The sequence below is a fragment of the Opisthocomus hoazin genome, chromosome 13, assembly GCF_030867145.1.
Source record: "Opisthocomus hoazin isolate bOpiHoa1 chromosome 13, bOpiHoa1.hap1, whole genome shotgun sequence".
Classification (NCBI taxonomy): domain Eukaryota; kingdom Metazoa; phylum Chordata; class Aves; order Opisthocomiformes; family Opisthocomidae; genus Opisthocomus; species Opisthocomus hoazin.
Genome location: NC_134426.1, coordinates 26,108,055 through 26,131,241, shown reverse-complemented (window position 1 = coordinate 26,131,241; position 23,187 = coordinate 26,108,055). Strand labels below are relative to the sequence as shown.

General features: G+C 59.2%; 1 protein-coding gene across 1 annotated transcript; it reads left to right on the top strand.

The window, feature by feature from the left end:
* The first annotated feature begins 513 nt into the window (after positions 1-513).
* On the top strand, positions 514-20,190 carry HIP1R (huntingtin interacting protein 1 related). The gene is made up of 32 exons (XM_075434660.1): positions 514-687; positions 5,656-5,719; positions 6,696-6,838; positions 7,244-7,300; positions 7,513-7,593; positions 7,729-7,805; positions 8,111-8,172; positions 9,311-9,451; positions 10,256-10,313; positions 10,410-10,485; positions 10,715-10,852; positions 10,941-10,999; positions 11,070-11,142; positions 11,503-11,686; positions 11,761-11,849; positions 12,117-12,233; positions 12,674-12,775; positions 13,012-13,206; positions 13,456-13,603; positions 13,927-14,013; positions 14,323-14,430; positions 14,784-14,920; positions 15,679-15,789; positions 15,915-15,973; positions 16,294-16,324; positions 16,454-16,516; positions 16,920-17,020; positions 17,629-17,734; positions 18,560-18,683; positions 18,843-18,904; positions 19,054-19,242; positions 19,331-20,190. The coding sequence occupies exons 1-32, from the start codon at positions 595-597 to the stop codon at positions 19,376-19,378; spliced, it is 3,183 nt and encodes a 1,060-aa protein (XP_075290775.1). The 5' UTR covers positions 514-594; the 3' UTR covers positions 19,379-20,190.
* The last annotated feature ends 2,997 nt before the right edge of the window (positions 20,191-23,187 follow it).

Sequence of the window (23,187 nt, the reverse complement as noted above, 5' to 3'; positions counted from 1 at the left end):
TCTTCCTGATCTAAATCTCCCCTCTTTCAGTTTAAAGCCATCACCTCTCGTTCTGTCCCTACAGGCCCTTGCCCAAGCCCCTCTCCAGCTCTCTCGCAGCCCCTCCAGGCACTGGCAGCTGCTCTAAGGTCTCCCCCCAGCCTTCTCCTCCCCAGGCTGAGCAGCCCCAGCTCTCCCAGCCTCTCCTCCCAGCAGAGGGGTTCCAGCCCTCGGATCATCGCTGTGGCCTCCTCCGGCCCCGCTCCCACAGCTCCAGCTCTGCCCCGTGCTGAGGGCTCCGGCGCTGGGCGCAGGGCTCCGGGGGGTCTCAGCAGAGCGGGGCAGAGGGGCAGCATCCCCCCCTCCCCCCCTCCCGCGGCTCCCAGCCCGGTTCGCGCTCGGGGCTGGGTTCGGCCGTGGCCCCGCGCGCCGCCGCGCTCCCACCTGCCGTGGGGGGGCCGTGAGGGGGCGGAGCGGGGACCCGGCGCGGCCGCCAGGGGCGCCCTGGTGCGCGGGCGCAGTGCGCGGGCGGGGCGGCGCCGGTCGGTGCCTGCCCGGAGCCCGGCGCGGGGAGCCCGGTGCGGGGAGTCCGGCGCGGGGAGCCCGCAGCCCGCCATGAACAGCATCAAGAGCGTCCCGGCGCGGGTGCTGAGCCGCCGCGGCGGGCACAGCCTGGAAGCGGAGCGGGAGCAGTTCGACAAGAGCCAGGCAAGGGCGGCGGAAGGGGGAGGGAGGGACCCGGGGGACCGGGGCTCCGGTTACCGGGGATCGCTGCGTGCCGCGGAGCAGCGCCTCGGGGCGCGCTGAACGCGGGGTCTTCTCGGGGGATGGGGGGGGAGGTGTCCCGAAGTCCGGCGGGGACCCGTTTCCCCCAACCCCCACCCCCCGGTGGGGCGGCGTGGCCGCCGTCCGTCCGCCCGCCCGACCCCGCGGCTCCGGTACCGTCCCGCGTGGGTACCCCGGGGGCCGCCCGCCTCACCCCCCCCGGGCCTTACCGGCGGGTAAACACGGCCGTCAGCACGCAGGGAAAGTTTTATGGCCCCGGTGCCGCCCCCCGGTGCCCACCGGCCCGGTACCGCGCATCCCTGCATCCCGGCGATGCCCCCCCTGTCTCGACACCGGGTGTGGGCCCTCCCCTCCCCCCCGCGGCTCTGGGTCACGCGTGGGGTCCCCCCCCGGGGGTGCCCAGCGGCCCCGGAGAGGGTGGCGGAGGGAAAAGAAAACCCAAACGCATTCATGCCCTGGGGTTTGCGGCTTGGACGGGGGTCCGGAGCCCTCCCCGTGGGGTGGGCGATGCTCGGGGGCTGGGGTACGGGACATTAATGACTCCAGCGACATTAATGACTCCAGTGACATTAATTACTCCAGGGCGTGGGCAGGGATGGACAGAGGGACGGGCTCACCGACTGCCCCGGCAAAACTAACCGCGGCCTCCCGTCACGCATCCTCCTAGCCCTCTGATTTTGCAGGCTCCGAATTGGTCTCAGATATTTATTTCCCCTTGGCGTCGCCGGTCGTTCCCCGGCCGCGGGGCTGGTTTGGCCCGGAGGGTGCCGGCGAAGGCAGGTGCCGATTTCGGGCCTCGCGGGGTCACGGTGCTGCTCGGCCGCGCCGGGTAGGAAACGGAGCTGGTTGGGTTTGGGGAGCAACACGAGCAAACCGGCAAGTCCGGTTCCTTCTGGACGCGTCTCCTGTGTCGTCCCGCTGGGCACCGCTGATAAATAATTGCGGCGGCGGTGCCTCGCGCGACGAAGGGCAGCCTGTGCCGGCCGGGCGGGAGCGCGTCCTTCCTCCCCCCTTCCCGCCCTGCCACGACGTTTGGGGCTTTTCGGAGGGATCTGTGCCCTGCGCGGGTGCAGCTCCGCTCGTGCCCTCAGGGATGCCTTGGGCAGAGCGTACGGGGCGAGCGGGTCGTCGCTCTCCGTTAGAGCTAAACCTGGGGCTCGCCGGCTGGCGGTCGCGTTCACCGCCCAGAACTGACCTTTCTTCCCAGCGTCCGCTGAAAAACTGTTCTAAAGGAGCTTTATCCTAACGTGGTTTCCCGTAGCAGCGCTTCGGGTGAGGGCAGAACAGTTCCAACGTCAGTGCGCAGGTATTGATCTGCCTCTTACGTCTCATTATAGCAGCCACGGAGACGGCTGCCGGTCGCCTTCGTATCGTGGGGAGGCCGGTGGCACGGCCCCTCCTCGCTCCTTCGCCGGCCAAGGGTTCCACACCAGCCTGGAGAACGATGCTGCTGAAACTGGGCACCCCAGCGACGGCCAGGGCGATGCCTGTGGGTGCGGACGGGGGTTGCCAGCCCTAGTTTGGTCCCGGGTGCTGGCATGAAGGTCACCTCCTTTCCCTGAAAATGCTTTCTTGAGGTTCTTGCGTCGCGGTGAGGCAGGCGTTCCCCTTGGAGCAGCGCGTGTGGGAGGTGGGAAGCCGCTGTCCCACAGCGGGCGCTCGCTCTGCGGCCTGGCAGGAGGCAAAACTTGCCCTTTTCTACAGCCAGTTTTTGCTATTCTTAAACAAGAACGTTGAAAATCCAACAAGCTCTAGAGCCGCCAGGAATACAGCGCGTGTGACTGCCAAGCGGGGCTTTTTATTTTTGATGTCATTTGGGAAGGAGAAGGGTTCGGCAGGGACTCCGGAGCAGCCGTTTGCAGTTCAGCTGAGCCGGGAGCCCTCGTGCCGCTCAGCCGGGGAGGTTTCCAGCTCGACATCCCGCTGCCAAAACATCACTCCCCACCGCGGCGTCGCGCCGGGCCCCGGCATCCACCTGCCGGGTGGGGACTGCGGCCGGATGCCGGGGTTTCGGGGAGCCGTGGGCGGGGAGGATCACGCCGTAATTAAAAGCAGCCTGAAAAGAAAGGGTGGATGTAAACTGCACTCCTTCATTTGGGTGCTTTGATCCCAGCTTTAGTCACTGGCTTGGTACGTGAGGGCTGAGTAAGGCGTTCGGGCTGTGCCCGTGTGGGCTCCCGTGGCCGGGCAGGTTTTGGGGTTCAGACCCTGCATCCCCTCCCCGGCGGTGATGGGGAACCTTCCGCGGGTGGCATTGAGGTTTCGGCCAGGCTGTTTGCGTCCCTGCAGTGACAGCTGGGACCTGCCCATCGCTGGTCGTGCTGCTGACTTCCCAAGAGGCCGGGTCGAGGGTGAATCTCCCCATTTCGGAGCCGTCCTCCACGGCACAGCTTTGCTGGAGAGCTGGCAGGGCCATGCTGCAGGCACGCGTGTCCCAGGCTGCAGCATCGCTCCTGCCCATCCCTGCTCCCAGCATCCCCTTTATGGGGACCTCCTGGCCAGCTTGGGTGCTGGAGCCGGCGAAAATGCTCCTCAGCCAGCAGCCCCGAGGGACGGGGGTCAATCCAGTGCTGCTGTGGTTGGTCTGGGACCGTGTGGGACGTGGCGTCTCCATCATGGCAGTGCTGGGGGTGGGCTGGGGGCTGCCCTGCGCGGGCCCTCTCCTCCGTGCTGGACATAGAATGGCTCAGTTGAAACCTCTACACTCAATCACTGAGGGTGTAACCAGCCTCTCCGGCAGCTCCCGGGCTGAATTTTGGCTGGTCTGGCTGAAAGGAGATCATGAACAATAAACACCGTAAAACCACCAGCACCAATGAGAATTACTGCGTGGTTTTGGGACAGGCCAGCTGGGTCCCAGCCCAAGTCCCATCCCACCGGGCAGCACTGGGCAGCCAAGCTCCTGTCACCGGGGATGTGGGACGGTGTCTCCTTCCCCGGGATTCTACCCTCAGCTCACACATCGGCCGCTCCGGCTGCACCTCCTCCCAGCCCCATGGGGCTCGAGGCTGAGCCTGGCTCATGCTGATGGGTCGGGACGAGCGTGGTGGGTCGGGACGAGCGTGGTGGGTCGGGACGAGCGTGGTGGGTCGGGATGAGCGTGGTGGGTCGGGACGAGCGTGGTGGGTCGGGACGAGCGTGGTGGGTCAGGACAAGCGTGGTGGGTCGGGACGAGCATGGTGGGTCGGGACGAGCGCATCGGACTGCTCCCGCACACGGCAGGCAGCGAAAATCCACATTTGGGAGCCCCGCTCCCCTCCCAAGCAAAGCACCTCAAGAAGATGCGATAACCCCTTACGCAGCTCTTCGCTGCAAGACTCATTTCCAAGCCCTGCCTTGCAAAAACCATCGGCTTGTTGCTCTCCAGCACGTGCTAAACCTTGCTTTCTGTCAAGAAATCATCACCTTGGGGCTGGACCGGGGGGGTACTGGCATCCCTGAGGACCCTTGGCACATCTCCTCGCAGCCTCTCCGCCGGCTCCAGCCTTCCGGGGGGCTGCGGGGGTGCCGGGTGCTTTCGGAGAGGCGGCTGCGCCCCGAGTGCGGCACTGCGGGCTCGTTAACCTTCGGGATAAGAGGATTACAGCCAGTCGCCAGCTTAACTCCGCTGCTGCTTCACGGCCCCACGTGGCGGGGTAACGCCGGGGCTTCCCCGGTGCGGGAAAGGCAAAACCGGCGTGGTTTTTCCCAACAACTGGGCTCAGCATTTCAGGGCCGACTCACTTTTTGGGATGCGCTCGTGGTGGTTTTGCCGCTGTCGTTCCCAGCTCGTGGGCACAGCCGTTTTGGGCTCAGTTGGGGTGGGTTTGGTGCATCGACGCCTTTGGCATCGCCCCTTCGGCGGGGCGTTGAGTTCCTCCTGCGTAGATCAGGAGCACTCGATAACCCGGCGTCGCGTCCCTCCTGCCGCGGGAAAGCACCTCGGTTCAGAAGCAAGGCTGGAGCGACGGCCGTGTCAAAGCGGGTGCTTTCCCCGAGAGGGCAGAGAAGATTTTTCTGAGGTTTTACAGCTTGCGGGGCTGGAGGGAGGGACCGGGTTTCTCTTCCGGCACCGGCGGCGGGGCCGCTTCCTGCCTTCCCAGATGGGACCTTCTCCCTCCGCCGGTGACTGAGGTCTGGTGGACACGGGCACAGCCGGAGCGCTCGTGCGAGGGCGAAGCAGCTCAGGTCGGTCTGCAGGGACCTGAGGAGGAGGAGGAGGAGGAAGATCCTTATGGATCACAGCAAGTTGGTTTTGCAGCCTGTCATCATGTGGGAGATGCAAGCGACCCCTGTCTGGGGTCATCTTTTGGAAGGAACCCATGATTTAAAGTGTGCTGTGATCAAACACATTAAAATATAGGTACTGCTCCTCCAATAATTACGTTGCTCTGGATTTTTGCTCCATCGAAACGGGCATCGTGGCCGCTGCTCCCTCCTTGCTCAGGGGCTGCGTCGCTTTCCCCAGGTGCTCTTTGCGTGCAGCAACATCATTAAAAAAAAGAAAGAACCCCACCACCCCCCCTGGTTCAAAGGCTCCTTGTGATCAGACAAACAACCCTGGAATCTGGCATCTCGCTGTTGTGCTTTAGTGTTCCCTGGGCACGGCGCTGAGCTCAGGCTGCGAAAATGCAAGATTTTGTTTTGTGGGATGGGGACAGCAGAGAGCGTCAGCGGCACGGTGGGGAGTGGCCCGGCTCTGACCGCTTGCTCTGGGGATAGGGGGGTTTAACAGGCCGCTTTCCGGATAAAAAAGCTTTTTTTGGTGTGTCACAAATGGCTTTGAGGTGACAAATATGTTATGAAATTCAGGGTAGTCCCCAAAAGTGCGGGCGCTTTGCTTCGGGGAGGGGACTGGGTAGCCACGGGGGTCACGCCGTGCCTGACAGCCGCTCTCGCCTCCTCTCGCAGGCCGTCAGCATCAGCAAAGCCATCAACACGCAAGAAGCGCCAGTGAAGGAGAAACACGCCCGCCGTATCCTTTCCCTCGGCTCGCCTGGCCGGCGTGGAGGAGGTCCAGGGCCGAGGCAGGAGGGGTTTCACTCTGCGGGGCTGGAGCCACGGGAGGTCTGGGAGACGGGAGACCCATGCAGGGCTTGGTTGGGGTGCGGCATCAGGTGGGGTCATCCATCAGTGACAATGCAGAGAAGGACAACGTGATAAAATCGCATTTCTTCGGCAATAAAATGCAAAGGGCCCAGGTGTGCCCTGTAGCAGGAGAAGGTGCACCAGAGAAAAATAAACAGGGGTTCTCCTGCCCCTCTGCTCTGCCCTAGTGAGGCCCCATCTGCAGTACTGTGTCCAGTGCTGGGCTCCCCAGTTCAAGAAAGATGAGGAGCTACTGCAGAGAGCCCAGTGGAGGGCTACGAGGATGAGGAGGGCACTGGAGCATCTCTGCTACGAGGAGAGGCTGAGGGAGCTGGGCTTGTTCAACCTGGAGAAGAGAAGGCTGAGAGGGACCTTATAAATGCTTATAAATATCTGCAGGGTGGGTGTCAGGAGGATGGGGCCAGACTCTTTCCAGTGGTGCCCAGCGACAGGACAAGGGGCAACGGGCACAAACTGAAGCAGAGGATGCTCCAGCTGAACATGAAGAAGAACTTCTTCCCTCTGAGGGTGACAGAGCCCTGGCCCAGGCTGCCCAGGGAGGCTGTGGAGTCTCCTTCTCTGGAGATATTCCAGCCCCGCCTGGCCGCGGTGCTGTGCAGCCTGCTGTGGGTGACCCTGCTTGGGCAGGGGGTTGGACTGGGTGACCCACAGAGGGCCCTTCCAACCCTTACCATGCTGGGATTCTGTGATTATCTGGGGTTGTGGTGTTGTGCTGGTCATCTCCGTGCCTGTGGTACACTGGGTGCCTGTCCCCTTTTTAATGAAAGTTGAAGAGCAATAGTCCCCAGCCCCGCCTGTCCCCTGCTCCTGTGTGTGTCCGGTTGGCCTTGACCACAGGGAAGGGATCATCCTGGGGACGCACCACGAGAAGGGTGCATTCACCTTCTGGTCCTATGCCATTGGGCTGCCCCTGCCCAGCAGTGCCATCCTCAGCTGGAAGTTCTGCCACGTCCTGCACAAGGTTCTGCGCGACGGCCACCCCAACGTGAGTGTCCCCTCCGAAATGTCCCTCCCGCATCGCCACTGGGGTGAATTTTTGGCTCTCACCAATGTCCCTCTGTGCAGAGGACAGGTTTTGTTCCCTGCCCCGGCTGCCTTTCTCAGGCCGTGGGGCGGTGAAGCACTCCGTTATGTGGACTTGATGATCTTAGAGGTCTTTTTCAACCTAGAATTCTATGTTTCTATGATTCTATCTTGTGTCTTTAAAATGTCCTTGTGCAAAGCCCCGACTTCTGGTTGCCATTGAAAGGCTTGATGTTCTTCTCCCAACGCTGTAGTGGCGTAAGGGGCCAAATCTGTCACCTTCCCCAGCTTTGGGGCAGGCACGTGGGCATTTGGCCAGCTCGGTGCCAGCCCTGCCACGCCACATCCCTCCCGCTTTTGTCCCCAGGTCCTCCAGGACTGCCAGAGGTACCGCAGCAACATCCGAGAGACGGGGGACCTGTGGGTGAGTGGGGCGAAGCAGAGGCTTGTGCCTTGCTGGGGGTTTTGGAGCGGGCGCTGAAAAGCGTCGCGGGCACGGGGAGGGCAAAGCACCACCTGAAATAACCCGTCGCCTCTGACCGCGCGGGGTGATGTTACGCGGTGGAGGGCGAGAGCCGTGGGGCTGGCGTGGGTTCCCTGGCAGATTCACCACGTTTCCCCTCGTGTCTCCGGCAGGGCCATTTGCACGACAGGTACGGGCAGCTGGTGAGCATCTACACGCGGCTGCTCCTCACCAAGATCTCCTTCCACGCCAAGGTGAGAGGCTCTGCCGCCTCCGCACCCTCCAGTGCCAGGGTACGGGGCGTCACCAGGGGTTGCGTCCCATCAGCAAAAATATTACCAGCAACTGCTGTTTTGTTTTTGTTTTGTTTTTTTTTCCCTTTTCCAAAGCATCCTGAGTTCCCCCCAGGCCTCGAAGTGCCGGATGAGGTGCTGGAAAAGACCGCGGGGACGGACGTGAACAACATGTGAGTGTCCTGGTGGGAGCGAAGCAACCGGTGCGTGGTCGCTGGCTCCGTGCCGCCCGGCTGGCCGCGTCCCGCTGACGAAACGGCTCCTCTTCAGGGCAGCCATCGGCGGTTTATAAATTAGTCAGATGGCACCCGATTCCTCCTGCACCCGCAGAGCGGTGAGGAGCAGAATTGCAGGGAGCAAAACGACCAAATTCGTGTCAATCCGAGCCCTTGCCGGCGCGGGGACCTGCAGCGAACGCGAGCTGCCGGTGCGAGGGTGTCTCTGCCGCCGGGTGATGGGGTTTTGGTTTTTCTGGCAGCTTCCAGCTGACGGTCGAGCTCTTCGACTACCTGGACTGCGAGCTGAAGCTGTCGGAGTCAGGTGAGGAGGCTGCACGTCCCTGGTGCTCGCCCTGGGGCTCTTGAGCAATAGTTTCGCTCTTTGGTCGGGAGTGGAGTTCCGCCTCGGGAGGCTGAGGCCAGACGCTCAGGTCTTCCTCCTCCTCCTCCGAGATTTCTGAGGTCTTTTCTCAGCTGGATTCCCCTGTTGATACTCTGTAGAGGCGGTTGTAGGAAAATATTTGAGGAATGTGGCTGTTTTTAGCCCACCTGAGCAATGCAGAGCGTTGTTTTCAGAGCAATGCTGCTCTGAAACACGTTTTTATTTCTTTTTGGTCCAGCCATGTTAATCACACGCGTTACCCAAATCCTTTCTGTCCCCCCAAAGCGGGGGATAGGGCTGTACCTCTTCCTAAATACTCATTTCTCCTTGAAATACCTCTGGGGAGGGCTGGAGGCCGCTGCCGGTGTTTGCTTTTCTTGCTTCCTTCTCCAGGAATTTTTAGATGGCTTTAAAAATGCGGCAGTTTCTTCCTCCGCCGCGAGTCAGGAACACGGAGCTGCCCTGGAAAGCAGGGCACGGCAGGAGAGACCGTGCCCCCGGCTCCCGGCAGCCTCCCGCTTCTCCTCCTGACCCAGTTCCGCACAGAATTTATATTCATAAATACTTGAAAGCTGAGCGGGGAAGAAGCCGGCGTGGATACGCTGGGCTGGATTCCTGCCAAGCGCAGGGATCTGTTTCCGAGCCGGGGCACGCAGGGCTGCGGTGCCGGCGGGTCCGTCCCCTGCCCCTGGGTCCCTCTCCCAACTCCCTGAGCAATTAAAACAGAGCGGAGCGAAACCCCGTCGCCTTCCCCGGCTGTGCTGTGCGGCAGCAGCTCCCGCAGGCAGCCGTCCTGCCGTTGCGTTGTCTGGGGTGAAACCCATCGTTTTTGGGGTCGGGGTGTCGGGGGCAGAGCTGAGCGCCCCGTCCCTCTGCCACCACGCTCCCTGTGGGTGTTTTTCTTGCTCGGTGGGGGTTGTTCCCGGCTCAGCAGGACAGGACGGGCAGCAACCCCGGCATTTTTACCCCGTGTCCTGGCAAAGCCACGTCCGTCGTGGTTAATGATCAAGCTGGGTCGCCTGGCGCGGGACAGCTCTGCAAGCACGGCGCCGGCGCCTCACCGCGTTCAACCCTGCAGTTTTCAGGCAGCTCAACACCTCGATGGCGGTCTCGCAGATGTCGGCGGTGCAATGCCGCCTGGCCCCCCTCATCCAGGTCATCCAGGACTGCAGCCACCTCTACCACTACGCCGTCAAGTTGATGTTCAAGCTGCACTCCTGTGAGTCCCGGGGACGGGCCCCGCGCTGGTCTCTCCCTGGGTTGGGGGTCGGGCTTGCGTGGAGGGATGCAGCCGTCGCCATGTCCACGTATCCCAGCCGGGCTGTAAGGACTTGCTCCATCCCGCGTAGACATCCCAGATGAAGGAAGGGGACCTTAGAAATGCGTACAAATATCTGCAGGGTGGGGGTCAGGAGGACGGGGCCAGACTCTTTCCAGTGGTGCCCAGCGACAGGACAAGGGGCAACGGGCACAAACTGAAGCAGAGGAAGCTCCAGCTGAACATGAGGAAGAACTTCTTCCCCCTCCGAGGGTGACGGAGCCCTGGCCCAGGCTGCCTAGGGAGGCTGTGGAGTCTCCTTCTCTGGAGATATTCCAGACCCGCCTGGATGTGGTGCTGTGCAGCCTGCTCTGGGTGACCCTGCTTGGGCAGGGGGTTGGGCTGGGTGACCCACAGAGGGCCCTTCCACCCCTACCATGCTGGGATTCTGTGATTCTGTGTGAATTAGAAGGACTTGTCCTTGATTAATTCAAACCGATGTGCCTTGGCCTGCCAGCCCCCTGCATGGGCTTGCTGGGCAGCGCAGCGCCAGGGGCCTCGTGCGGGTATTTCGGGGTTCCCACACCCGCCTCTCCCTGCACTGCATCCCTGGTCCCTGTGCCAGGAATCAAGACACCCCACTCCCGTCCTGACACCTCCCATCCTCCTCCCCCCCACTGGCTTTTGCAGCCGGAGGGATCCGGGTGAGTGTGAATAAATGTGCAGCCCCGGGTCCGTCACGGCTGTCCCCCCCCGTCACCGCAGGTCTGCCGGCCGACACGCTGCAGGGCCACCGAGACCGTTTCCACGAGCAGTTTCGCAGGTAACCCGGGGCCAAGGTGGGGTGGTGGGGTCTCCTCCCTCCTGCCAAGCTCCCCGTGCCTCCCCTGCGAGCGGTTTCTCTTTCCCCCCTCTCTAGCCTCAAAAACTTCTTTAAGAAAGCGTCCGACATGCTGTATTTCAAACGCCTCATCCAGATCCCTCGGCTGCCGGAGGTACGGCAGGGTTCCGGTGTGGTGCTCGTGTGTGATGCTTCGGAGAGCTTGTGGGTTCGGGGTGCACCGGGGCGTCCCCATGGATGGGTTCGGGGCCTGGGGACACTGCAGAGGGACCTGCTGGCCCATCTCAGCAGCGTGGGGTTGGCTCCCTCCCTCCCCTTGGTGGTCTGTCTGCGATGGTCCCCGAAACCCCAGGTGATGCCACCATGACTTCTTGTCCCTGCAGAGCCCCCCAAACTTCTTGCGGGCGTCTGCACTGGCCGAGCATGTGAAGCCGGTGGTTGTCATCCCTGAGGAAGCTCCTGAGGACGAGGAGCCGGAGAACCTCATCGAGATCAGCACGGCTTCCACCACAGAGCCGCAGGTGGGGGCACGGGGATGGGATGGGGACCTTGCGATGGGGGGGACAGCGCCCACAGCCTGGGTCAGCTCAGCACCCTCTGTCTCCCCAGATCACCTCGGATATATTTGAGCAAACCTTTGGGCCACCCAACGGCGTTCGGGATGACAGGTATGGGGGTCCACGGCGGCAGAGGGGGAGCAGCCGCTGCTGCGTGGGACCAACCTGCCTCTCTCCGCAGGGACACGCAGATCGAGAGCCTGAAGAAGGAGGTGGACATGCTCCGTGCGGAGATGGAGAAGATTAAACTGGAGGTAAAGCCCGGCCAGTGCAGGAGAGCAGGGTGGGTTTTGGTGCTGTAGTGTGGAAACCCCAACGGGATGCAACAGGAGTGGGGTCCTTGCACCTAGTGCCGCGTTTTGGGGCCTCTGCCAGTGCCAGGACCTGATTCCTGATGGAGATGGGGTGGGGACATGTCAGACTCATGCCTTGGTGTCCAACCTGCCGCTGGCAGCGGGGATGGAGTGGCTGCAGGGCCCGAGAAGAGAGCTTTCCTGCGCATCTCATGGCTGCTTTGCCCAAAGCGCAGCTGGGCACCTGGATGGGGATGCTGGGGAGGGCAGAGGCGCTGCTGGCAGCGGGGCAGTGCCCGAGTGCCGGCCGGTGTCCCGCAGGCGCAGCGATACATCACGCAGCTCAAGGCGCAGGTGAACAGCCTGGAGGGTGAGGTGGAGGAGCAGCGCAAGCAGAAGCAGAAGGCGCTGGTGGACAACGAGCAGCTGCGGGATGAGCTGGAGAGGCTGCAGAGGGCGAAGCAGGACAGCGACAGGTCCCAGCGGCTCTGTGCCGAAGCAGAAAGTAGGTGCCCTACAGCACCCATCGGCCGTGGGACGCCCACGCCGCAGTCGCTGATGCTTTCTCACCCCGTCCAGAGAAAGCCAGCGCCACCGAGATCCGCTACACGAAGCTGAAGGAGAAGCACAGCGAGCTCATCAACACGCACGCCGAGCTCCTGAGGAAGGTAACGCTGCTTCCTTCGTCCCTCTGCCACCGCCAGTGTGAGTCGTGTGTGCCCACCCCGTATTGGTCCCATCATCCTGCACCCACGGACCTCTGAGCACTGGGTGGGGGGCTCCTTGAATCCACGTCCACTGATGGTCAGTGTTTTGGGTGCCGTGAAAAAGACATCTCTGAGCTACACCCCGCAGCCAGAATTCGGGCAGAGCGAGCACGACGGGGGCGAGGGTCCCCGCTCCAGATGCCCATTAGTCCCCGTGTCCCCGCGCAGAACGCCGACACTGCCAAGCAGCTGACGGTCACGCAGCAGAGCCAGGAGGAGGTGGCACGTGTCAAGGAGCAGCTGGCCTTTCAGGTGGAGCAGGTCAAGCGGGAAGCGGAGCTGAAGGTGAGCCAGCCTGGCACCGAGCCCGTCCCAGCCCGGGAAACGTCGTGGCTGTGCACGGTTTGGGTGCAAGGAGCGGGGGCGGTGGTTGGTGTCAGTCCCTGATCCGGGAGAGCGTTGCCCTGGCTCCTCAGGAGGGTGTTACTTAATCCGTGCTTCATTCCCTCGTGCCCAAATCTGCCATTTCTTCCCCCAAGAAAATGCCACAGTGCAAGTCGATGGGTTTGGGTGCTGTCGTTCACCGGGGCCCAGGCTGGGGGCTGCTCCTGAAATTCCTGCCCTGGGGAACGGAGCAATTTTGGGACACCCCACTGAGACCCTGAAAACCCCTCTTGCGAAACGCGGCTGGACCCGTTCCTGCCATCCTGGCCGCGCGCCGGCACCGAGCGGGGCCGGGGCGCGTTCGCAGCAGCTGAGCCCCCGGCACGGGCGTGCGGTTGCAGCTGGAGGACCAGAGCGTGCAGATGGAGCAGCTGCGGCAGGAGCTGGACGCCCGGCGCGACGAGCTGGACCAGGCGCAGCGCTCGCTCAGCCACGCCAAGCAGGTACGAGGCCGGGGGCTCAGGATGCGCCCAAATCCCCGGCGTGCAGGGCAGCGTGCCTGCCACCGCTGCCAAGCCGGCGGCACAAAAGGCAGCCCAGGGAGCCATCGTGGGGCTAAACACAGGTCTGCCCCATCGGTGTCATGAGCTGAGCGTGTTCTCAGCTCCCCCCTGTGTAAGCGATGGGCTCGTGACGTGGTGATGGGTGAGTGACGGGGGTCTCCTGGCCCCACCGGCAGGCGGGCGCGGAGCTCAGCGCCCAGGTGGAGGCCCTGCACGCTGAGAAGGAGGTGCTGAGGCGGTCGGTGAGCGAGAAGGAGTGTGAGCTGCTCTCCACGCGCGGCCTCGTCGAGGAGAAGGAGCTGCAGCGGAGCCAGGAGGCGGACAAGGCCACGAGGGAGATCCGGGAGCTACAGGGCAGGCTGCTGGAGAAGGTACGGTGCTGTGTGGGGAGCCCACTGCCCCTCTGCTCGCCGGGGAGAGGTGGGTTTGGGGGGTGCTGAGGAGTCGGGGGGCTCAGCTGAGCCGTCGTCGATGTAGCCGGTGGGATACGGCTTGCACCAGCGATAACGGGGTGGTCAGGTCTAATCCTGCAAAGGGGCTCTCGAGGGATGTGATGGGGCCGTGGTGACAGGGGTCCTGTGTCCCAGCTGTGCCACTCGCCTGTTCCTCCCGCCTCGCAGAGCAACCAGGAGCAGAGCCTGCAGCAGAAGCTGCTGGACGAGCAGTTCGGCGTCCTGCAGGAGACGGTGCGGGAGGCGGAGGACATCCTCCGTGACGCCGTGGCCAAGCTGGACGACCCGCTCCACGTCCGCTGCACCAGCTCCCCGGGTACGTCCCGCTCCACCGCGGGGGCTGCGACCCTCAGTCCCTCGTCCCTCCAAGACAGATAATGTTGCATCTCAGCCTGCCCCTGGGCATTTCTCCCCACCAGTCATCACACCCAAGGAGGCTGGGGTCAGACTTCCCAGGAGTGAATTTTCAGCTCTCATCTCAGCTCTATTTTGCTCAGATTTTAGTGCTGATCCCCGGCACGGGCCACGAGGACCTGAGCTGTCTTGGCTCCCGCTCGATGGTGGCTCGTGGAGTCAGCACTCGTGCTCGTTCAGACACTCGTCAGCCTCGTCACCCTAACAAAGCTGAATTCGTTGCAGATTACCTGCTCAGCCGAGCGCAGGCAGCGCTGGAGTCCACGGACGCCCTGGAGAGCGGACACGCGCAGTACGTGGCCTCCATGGCAGGTACCTGGGGCTGGGGACCGGTGGCATTGCTTGCGTCTTGCTTCTATTTTTACACGTCCAGCAGCCCCCAGCTGCTTCGGGGCCATCAGCAAGCGGGCAATGCCCTGGTGATGGAGGGACACGGCGGGTGGAGTTGGTGGGTTCCCATGCCGTTGTTCGAGGAGCAGCCTGCAAGCTGGAGGGGTCAATACCGACCTCTCCAAGCTCTTCTGCTGATCCTTGAGGGCCTTCGAGGATGGGCCGCAGCCCCCGGGACATGGCACGCGGTGCCCTGGGCTGGCGGTGCCCGACCACATCCTCTTGCCGCAGATGCTGCGGGGCTGGTGGGGGCTCTGGCCCTCTTTGCACACCTGACGGCCGACACCATCGTGAACGGCAGCGCCACGTCCCACCTGGCTCCCACCGACCACGCCGACCGTGAGTGCCGTCTGCGGCTGCTGGGGAGGTTGTTTGCTCCTGGGGATTGTTTGTGGGAGCCCCCTCCACTGGGGGCTGGATATGGGGCACATCTTCCCCAGGGCTGTGCTGGTGTCCCCCAGCTCCCCGTGCTCCCCTTCGCAATATTCCCGCCCGCCGGTGCCCCATCCCGGTCCAGGAATGTCGCTTTGCTCCTGGTAACAGATTTATGCTCTTCAGCAGGAAATCAGCTGGATGCCGCTGATGCTCAGCATCATCTCTGTGGCTAGGGGGAGGAGGAAGAGGAGGGTGGCAGGGCTGGGATGGGGGACCCCCTGCCCAAGGGGCCCGGCACCGACCCATCCTCTCCGCAGGGCTGACGGAGACGTGCCGGGACTGCGGGCAGCGGAGCCTGGACTACCTGGGCGAGCTGAAGGACAAGCAGACGCTGGGGCGTGCTGAGCTGGGGGACGTGCGGCGGGCGCTGCGGGGGGTCCTGCAGCTGGCCCAGGTAGGAGATGGAGCCCGGGGCTGGCGGGGTGGGTTGTTTACTGGAGCTGGCATTTCCGAAATGAAAAATCAAAGCGGGCAGTTAATGCAGAACGATGTTGCCCCTGGGTGTCAAGGTGGGATGTTTGCTCGCAGCTTTCTGGCTGCACCTCGATGGACAGATTTTTTTTTTTTAAAAAAAAAGAAAAGCAAACTATGGCTTTCCCCATTGTCCAGAGCTGAAATTGGAGACGCTGAGTTGGAGTGAGCACCTTGGGGTGGCTCGTTCCCCATACCCACAGGTTCTGGTGCTTTCCACGAGCCGTCTCAGCCTCCGAGCGCGGAGACCCTGCCTGGTGGTGCAGGGAGACGGTGACCCGCAGATCAGCTGAAGTCTTTCAGCCCAGGAGCTCCTGCGGAATAAAACTTCCCAACTTTCAGATATTTCTGCTGATGAAGCCCCCGTTAGTCTTTTCCATTAAACCGGTGTTAATTCTTAGGCTGTCAGCTCTCCGGAGCCCTCTGGAGCCCTGCTCTGCCAAAACTGCTCCTGTGATCAAGCTTTGTCACCTTGATTTAGGGCATTTCTTACCTCTGAGGTCCCTGTGCCATGTTTGCTGCAAGCTGGTGCCTCCACCCTTGCGGTCTGCAGAATGCTGCTCCTACAGCTTTATTTAGGGGGGAAAAAAGGAGTCTGATAGCTTGGCTTGGTGTTATTTCTTACAAATACTCCCGTCTCGCCCTCTGCCTAAACCTGGCGGCTGCTGCCTCCTCCGGCAGGAGCTGAGGCCCAAGAGCTTAGACATCAAGCAAGAAGAGCTGGGGGACATGGTTGAGAAGGAGATGGCCTCCACCTCGGAGGCGATCGAGGATGCTGTCAGGCGGATAGAGGTGAGACGAAGCTGAGGACGGGCCGTTCTGGTGCCTTGGGGCAGCAGTGTCCGTTCCTCTCCCAGCCCGTTCGCCGTCGCAGCAGCGTGGTGGTGTCCAACCCTTCCCCTCGTGTTTCCCAACAGGAGATGATGAGCCAGGCCAGGAACGAGAGCTCTGGGGTTAAGCTTGAAGTGAACGAGCGGTGAGTTTTGAGGGGCGGCGCGTGGCAGCCGCGGGCAGGTTTCCGTCCCGCGCCCACACCCGGCGGGGCTGTGCTTTACTCCGAAGCCGCACGTCCAACCCGGTGCCGCATCATCCTGATGCTGAGCGTGAAATTCTCTGTAGGAGGGCAGACCTTCGTCTCACACATCTAATTGTTCATGGCTGCTTTGTGGGCTGCTTAGATGTAACCTGCAGGCTGGCCGGTCTCCAAAACAGACCCATTTGTAACTGAGGCCAAAGCCTGCATCCCTGGATGCAGCATCAGAGGATGCTGAACGCTTTTCTCTTGTTTTCCTACAGGATTCTGAACTCCTGCACGGACCTGATGAAGGTCAGTACTGCAGAAACCGAGCTGGGGCGTCAAAGACTGTGCAAAACTGTAACTTCCCACCACCGGCAGCATCAATCCTTCTCCATAAAATCCTCATCAAACACCAAAACCTGTTTTTCTCTGTTCCAGGCTATTAGACTGCTTGTAATGACATCTACGAACCTACAGAAGGAGATAGTAGAAAGCGGCCGGGTAAGTTCTCCCCTACGCTCGTCTCTCTGCCCTGACACGAGTTTTGTGCTTGCCCGGGTTAGCGGGACGCTGGAGCCTGGCTCGCAGGAGGTGGGCTGCTCAGCCCTGGGCTCCCGCTGTCGTCTTCGCAAAGCCTTGTCGATCCAGAGACGACAGCCCAGACTTGCTAAACCCGGACCAAATTCGCAGACTGGGGGCTCCAGAGTTCGTTTTGTCAATCTGTGTTTAAGCAAACCAGTAAGAGCAGCCCGAAGGATGCAGAAATGCTGCCAGTCCCTTGATTTATGGCTTTATATGTGAATTTATATATTGTTATATATTATATGGATAGTTTATATGGATTTATGGATTGGTGTATGTTAGAGACAAGTTAATACAGGCCATAATATTCTCATAACAACAGGGGGCAGCAACAACGCAGGAGTTTTATGCCAAGAACTCGCGCTGGACCGAAGGGCTGATCTCTGCCTCCAAGGCGGTGGGCTGGGGAGCCACGCAGCTCGTGTAGGTACCCCGGGACCTCGCCCGCGGCTCCTCTCCGGGCATGGCTCCGTGTGCTGCGCCCGGGGCCGGCCCGTGCTCCTCCATTGCCCGAGAACCCAAACTGTCCCGCCACTGGCTCCGCGTGGAGCGTGATTGCTGATTCCCTGTGGAGCATCGCAGCCCGTGCCGGACCGCGTAGTCGCCGGAATAGGGGCTGCCAGTTGCTCCCCGTTTGCAAAACGTGAAAGTTGGCACAACCCGATGCTCCGTGTCCTGGCTGCTGCTCAGATGGACGTGGTTGGGGTGGGTGGGATCGGGGCAGGGTGTCCCCGTGCCAGTGCAGGAAACATGGGGGCTTTTTTGGACAAAGCTTTAAAAATCTCATCCGCTTCGTTACAGAAACACAATCCTGCCTCCGCTGGTATTTTATACCCGTCCAAAACTTCTGGATCTGGGCTTTGAGTAATTAATTGCTTTGTAAATGAGCTTTAAATAATTACAGGCAAAGCTGCTGGTTTGAGGTCTGATGCTGATTCCTAAGGGTGTAGCAGGAGGTGAATAACCTGCGCTTGCTTCGTCGTGCACGGCGAGTATCTCTAACAGGATCTCCCTTCTGCTCCCTAACGCAGGGAGTCGGCAGACAGAGTTGTCCTGCACACGGGCAAGTACGAGGAGCTGATCGTCTGCTCCCACGAGATCGCTGCCAGCACGGCCCAGCTGGTGGCTGCCTCCAAGGTGGGTGTCCTGGCAGGGCTGTCCGCGGGCGGCTCCTCAAGCTGGAGCTCGTTTTGTTCCCATGGTGTTGACCCGCAGATGCTTTCGGGCAGCAGAGCGTGGCCGTTGCGTCCGCCAGCCCTGCAGCCTCCTCCCGGGGCAGGCAGGGGAGGAAGCTCTTGCCATTTTCGAGTCAGTCTGTGGTTTTAACCCGTGTGTCTTCCCCTGCATTAATATTCCCACACCTAGCAGGGCTTGCCTGGGGAATGAAGATGTGTAAAACCTCCCGTCAAGCTGAGTATGTAAAGAAAATGTTAATAACTAACGAGAAACCCCGAGTAAGCAGCTGCAGGAGCCAGCATTGAGAAGGATGGATTTTGGTCCTTGCCACCTTTCCCGTTGATGTGGGCGAAAGCGATGGGTAGAGGTTTCCATGAGCAAATGGGGATGCACGTTGCAGGAGGAGGAGGAACCCTACTATTTTTTACAGCAGATGGTTTTAAAACTTAAGAGCATGGTTCAAAAAAATAGCTCTGTCTTCGCCGAGGCTGCTTAGCCGTGTGTGCTGGGCTCAGGCGGGAGCGGAGCTGGTTTGGTGTCCTGGGGCTGAAGGGCCTTGCAGGGGTCACCATGTCTGGCCGTGATGGGGTCATCAAGAATAAATGTCTGTCTGTCCGTCCTTTCCACCCCCAGGTTTTCATGTCCAAGGACTGTTCTGACGCAGTGTGAGGGATGTCTCTGCTCTCACGAAGAACGTGGCTGCCTGGGGGGCTCCCCCGAGCCGGCGGTGCCGGATTCCGGAGGTGCCATGGTGGGCACCTGCAGCCATCCCCATGCTCTTTGCAGGTGAAAGCCGAGAAGAGCAGCAGGAACCTGGGCCGGCTCCAGGAGTGCTCGCGTAACGTCAACGAAATGGCGGCCAACGTGGTGGCTTCCACCAAGTCTGGGCAAGAGCAGATCGAGGAGAAAGGTGAGGTTTTTTTGAAAGGAAAGGGGAGAGAAAAAACCCGCGCCGAATGCCTTTCTGGCCTGGCGAACACCCCAAGGTGCCTGCCTGGCTTCGCTTCGGCACGCGAGGGTCCTCTGCGAGGGGTGCGCTCAGCGAGGACCCCCCCGCCTTTCCCTGCAGACACCATGGACTTCTCGGGCATGTCCCTCATCAAGCTGAAAAAGGAAGAGATGGAAACACAGGTACGGCCGTGGGGGTGGGTTCGGGCTGCGGTCCCCATCTGGACCCGTGCTGGGGGGGTCCCTTCTGCTGCCCCGCGGCGCTGGGCATGGCGACGGCGGTGGGGATCGCACCCTGGGGCGCGGGGCCCAGGATGGCTCTGTGGGTGCAGGTGAAGGTGCTGGAGCTGGAGAAATGTCTGGAGGGCGAGCGGGTGCGCCTGGGCGAGCTGAGGAAGCGGCACTACGCCCTGGCCGGGGTCTGCGACGCGGCGGAGGACGGCGAGGCGAAGCCAGCGCCGGCTCCCAGGCGAGGCATCCTCAAGAAGCCCCCCCTGGCACAGAAGCCCGGCCACGGGGAGGTAGGGTCCCCGAGGGGGAGGGACACGGTGGGGCTCCCTTCACAGCCCCAGTCACTGATATTTCGCTTTATCCCCGCTCTCGTTTCAGCCCGAGCGAGACGCCGGCCCGTGCCCCCCTCCCGGGGCCACCTTCTAGCTGTGTTCTCAGCCATCGCCTTGCCTTCGCGCTGGCGTGCCTTCATGCGCGGGCGTCTCCTCACCACCCGGCCTGGAAAACTGGAATTTATAATTTTTTTTAGTGTTTTTATTTTTTATTTTTCTTCCCTTGATTGCTGTCCGTAGAGCTGGGGGGCTCCTGCCGGCTCCCCGGGTGGCACGGGCTGCCCTCCTCCTCCTGGCCTCTGTCAGCCAGCTCTCCTGGTTTAATTTAATTTGGGGTTCGTTTGGGTTAATATTTTTTTATTAGACTTTATCAGCACTAGAAGTTTTCAGTAAATGTAGCTTTCTACTGTACTGCTCAGACCCTTCAAAGAACTGTGAACTGTTTTCAAAGCAGGAAACTGCTGAGCTTTTCTTGCAACCATTTTTAAAATTCCCTTTTTTCAGCCTGAGGAATGATTTGACTTTGTTCCGGCGTGGGATCGCCCTCGGCAGAGAGGGAGGTGTTAGCCTTAACCGGTGTGGAGAGCGGGGCGTTTGGAAGGGAAAAGGCAGTTACTAGCACACACTGGCAATAAGGATACAGACTTTTGGGGGTTTTTTTTCTCCTTTTCTATTTTTTATTACTACAGCAACGTCAGGGGATCAGTTGCATTATGTTTTATATTTAAGATAATTAGCAGAATTAAATCTAACCGTGGCCTGTGGGAGCTGGGGGATAGAGAAGTCTGCAGCAATAAGGAATTACTGACGTGGAGAGACGCAGGAGCGGAAGAAAAACCCTGTCAGCTGTATCTTCCCTTGGAGCTACTACCACGATGTAGATTATTAAAGCAGCAATATTTAAAATACGTGTCATGGTGCCTGGTCAGTGTGGCAGTGGGGAGGGGGCCGATGCCAGGGCTGTGGCGTGGGGCGGTGCTGGTTGAAGCAAGCTGGCCCTGCATCATGGGGCAGTGAAAGGCAATCAAATGCCACGAAGGAACTGGCTAAAACGCTGGGGCATGGGGGACACCGATGTGTGATGTTACATAGAGATATTTATACAGATATCTCTGTGTGTGTGTGTATATAGAGATAAAACAGAGATAGATGTATGGGTACGTGTATATATGTTTGTATGTACATACACCTGTACGTATAGAGAGATCTATGCACAAATACATATGTATTGCTCTATAGCTACCACTCTCTATAGCTATAGCTATGTATCAAACTATATATTGTGTGTATTGTGCTTTTTCCTCTGTGTACATACGTATCTGTGTATTAGCAGAGCCACACCTATCTAGCGCTACGCACGTGTATCTGTATCTACACATCTGTATCGCTGTAGCTATAGATAAACAGCTGTAGAGCATCATGTCTATGTGTATCTAGGTATATGTGTGCATAAATATATCTAGACATATATCTGTAGAGAGAGAGAGAGCCATGTCTCTTACGGGACAGAAGGAGCTGCAATAAATAAAAAGCAATCCAACTGCTGCAGCGTGGGTGCAGGATCCGTGCTGCCTTCCAGCTTCCAGCCAGGGCAGCCATTACCCACAGCCTTGCAGCTGCTCCTCAGGACCATTGGCACACGCTCACAAGGAATGTGAATTTTGGTTTATTTTTATGATTGACTGGGAGTAGCTGCAGGGCCGAGTGTCACTGTGCCGCTTGGTGCAAGTCGGACGCACCCGTGAAATGAGAAGATCGAAGCATTTGGAGCTCAGCAAGGATGCCCGGGACAGGGTGAATACAGGGCCCTTCTGTTTAAGAGATTTGTGAGGGTCCTTTCAAAAAAGCCTAGAAGCAGCATTTTCATCCAATTCCTTGTGACACCCCAACACCCCCAACCCAATTACAATCAAATTTCAGCCAAGCCACAGTAAAACCCACGGCTCTTCGTTCCTGTGATCAACAGCAGACTATAAAGCAGTGAATCAGAACTGTAAGTTACTGTATCACAGGAAAACACATAAGGTATTTTTTTATTTATTTTAGTACTGTAGCAGTCTCCTAATGACTTAAGATTTTCGAGATTACACATCACAAGATGGACTTCACAGTTTTTCTGAGCACCTGTAGCCCAGGGAGTGACAATTCTCATTTCCCACCCCCTTGCCTGTACAAAGTGCATTCTGCATTAACAGGCTTTGGTGGGAACGCTGGTGTCACTGGGCAAGGCGAGCAGCCGGTCACATCCTGCAAGTCACGCTGCGCTCGTCTCCAGCCTGGAGACTGGCATCCTCCTCAGCCTTTCCGTGAAGCTACGGAGGACCTCTGGCTGCAGCAGCGGTGTCACCCAGCCGTGTCCCTCGGGTCACACGGTGTGACGATGTGGAGATACAGCAGAGACCGGGGCTGGCTCCGCGCCTCGGAGTTTCGTTTCTCTCAGAAAACTTCTCTCTTGGTATAAGGAAGTCCTTTCCGCAACAGCGCGCGGTCTATTTATAGACGGTGATAAAGCTGTGTTTGCTGGGAGGCTGACATCACCCTAACCACTCACAGCGTTACATTTCATAATGGAAATATTGATTAATCAAGAACGCTAACTTTTAAAATCTCACTACTGTAAGTCTAGCCACAGCTATATTTAACGTTGAAGGAATTTAAAAATAAAATCGAGCCTAAATAAGCTATGGCTAAATGCAACTTCTTACACACCCCTGCCATTCCACTACAATTTACTTAACTGGACACTTCCAGAGGCTGCGGGTAAAACAGCCCAGGCCAGCAAGTACAAAGTCTCAAACGATAGCAGCAAAAATAAAAACAAGCCCCAAAGGCCACTTCAAGTGTAACCTATGGGCTAAAGTCATTTTTATACCAAGATTAAGTGTACTGTCCAGTCTAAGATCTTTTTAATCCCTGTACCTTTTGGAAAGTATTTGCTATTTGCAGCAGAACAAAAAAAAACACCACCACACAAACCACAACTGCAAACTGTGTTTGCAAAGGTTTGTTCTGTGACTCCATCAAGACATCCTGCTGTACAGGATCCCATTTGCTAATAACTTTTAAATACATTATTGTAGCTGTGGAGAGAGGAAGCTGGTTAACTTCTTGTGCTACTAAGAACAATTTTTACTCCGTACCTGTAACAAAAGCAATGGAAAATAACCAAGCAAAAGTGATTAAATGTTACATTCTGCTCCCTTCCACCGAGGTTAGTACAGCACAATTTATTGTTCCTGCAGCAGCTTTCAAACAGCCTGGTACCAAAGCCCTCCCTTCCCCACCCGCGGGCTTCCTCAGCAGCCCGGTCGCCAGTGACCATAAATCAGTTTGAACACCAGCACTGGAGGCAGAAGTTTAGCAACGGCATTGCTCTAGGGAGCAAAGTTTACAAAACATGAGCTTCTCTTAGCTCATGGGGGGAAAAAAAGTCCCTTGAAATCAAGCAGACAAATAGAAAAGACTGCCCTTACATGCTTTAGGAAGCTGGGTAAAAAAAAAATCTGCTGTAAAACTATAGAATCATAGAACGGTTTGGGTTGGAAGGGACCTTAAAGCTCATCTGGTTCCAACCCCCCTGCCATGGGCAGGGACACTTTCCACCAGCCCAGATATGTTTTTTAAGACCCCTTAATTAAAGTGAGGAACAGCAGCCACCCATCTGCAAGGTGTTGTATTTCCCTTCCGCGCTGATCCTGCCGGGAGCGGTGACTAAGGCCCACGTTACGTGCGGCTGGGCAGTGCTGTTTTTAGTGACAGCATTTCCCGAGCAGCCCAATCAGAAAAACGACTTGGGAAATACAGAACCACCGGCTAATACAATCATTTAACAAACGGCTCCTGCGTATGCAGGTTTCAATCAAACCAGAAAACTACAGAGACGGGATGTGTTCCCCTTACAAA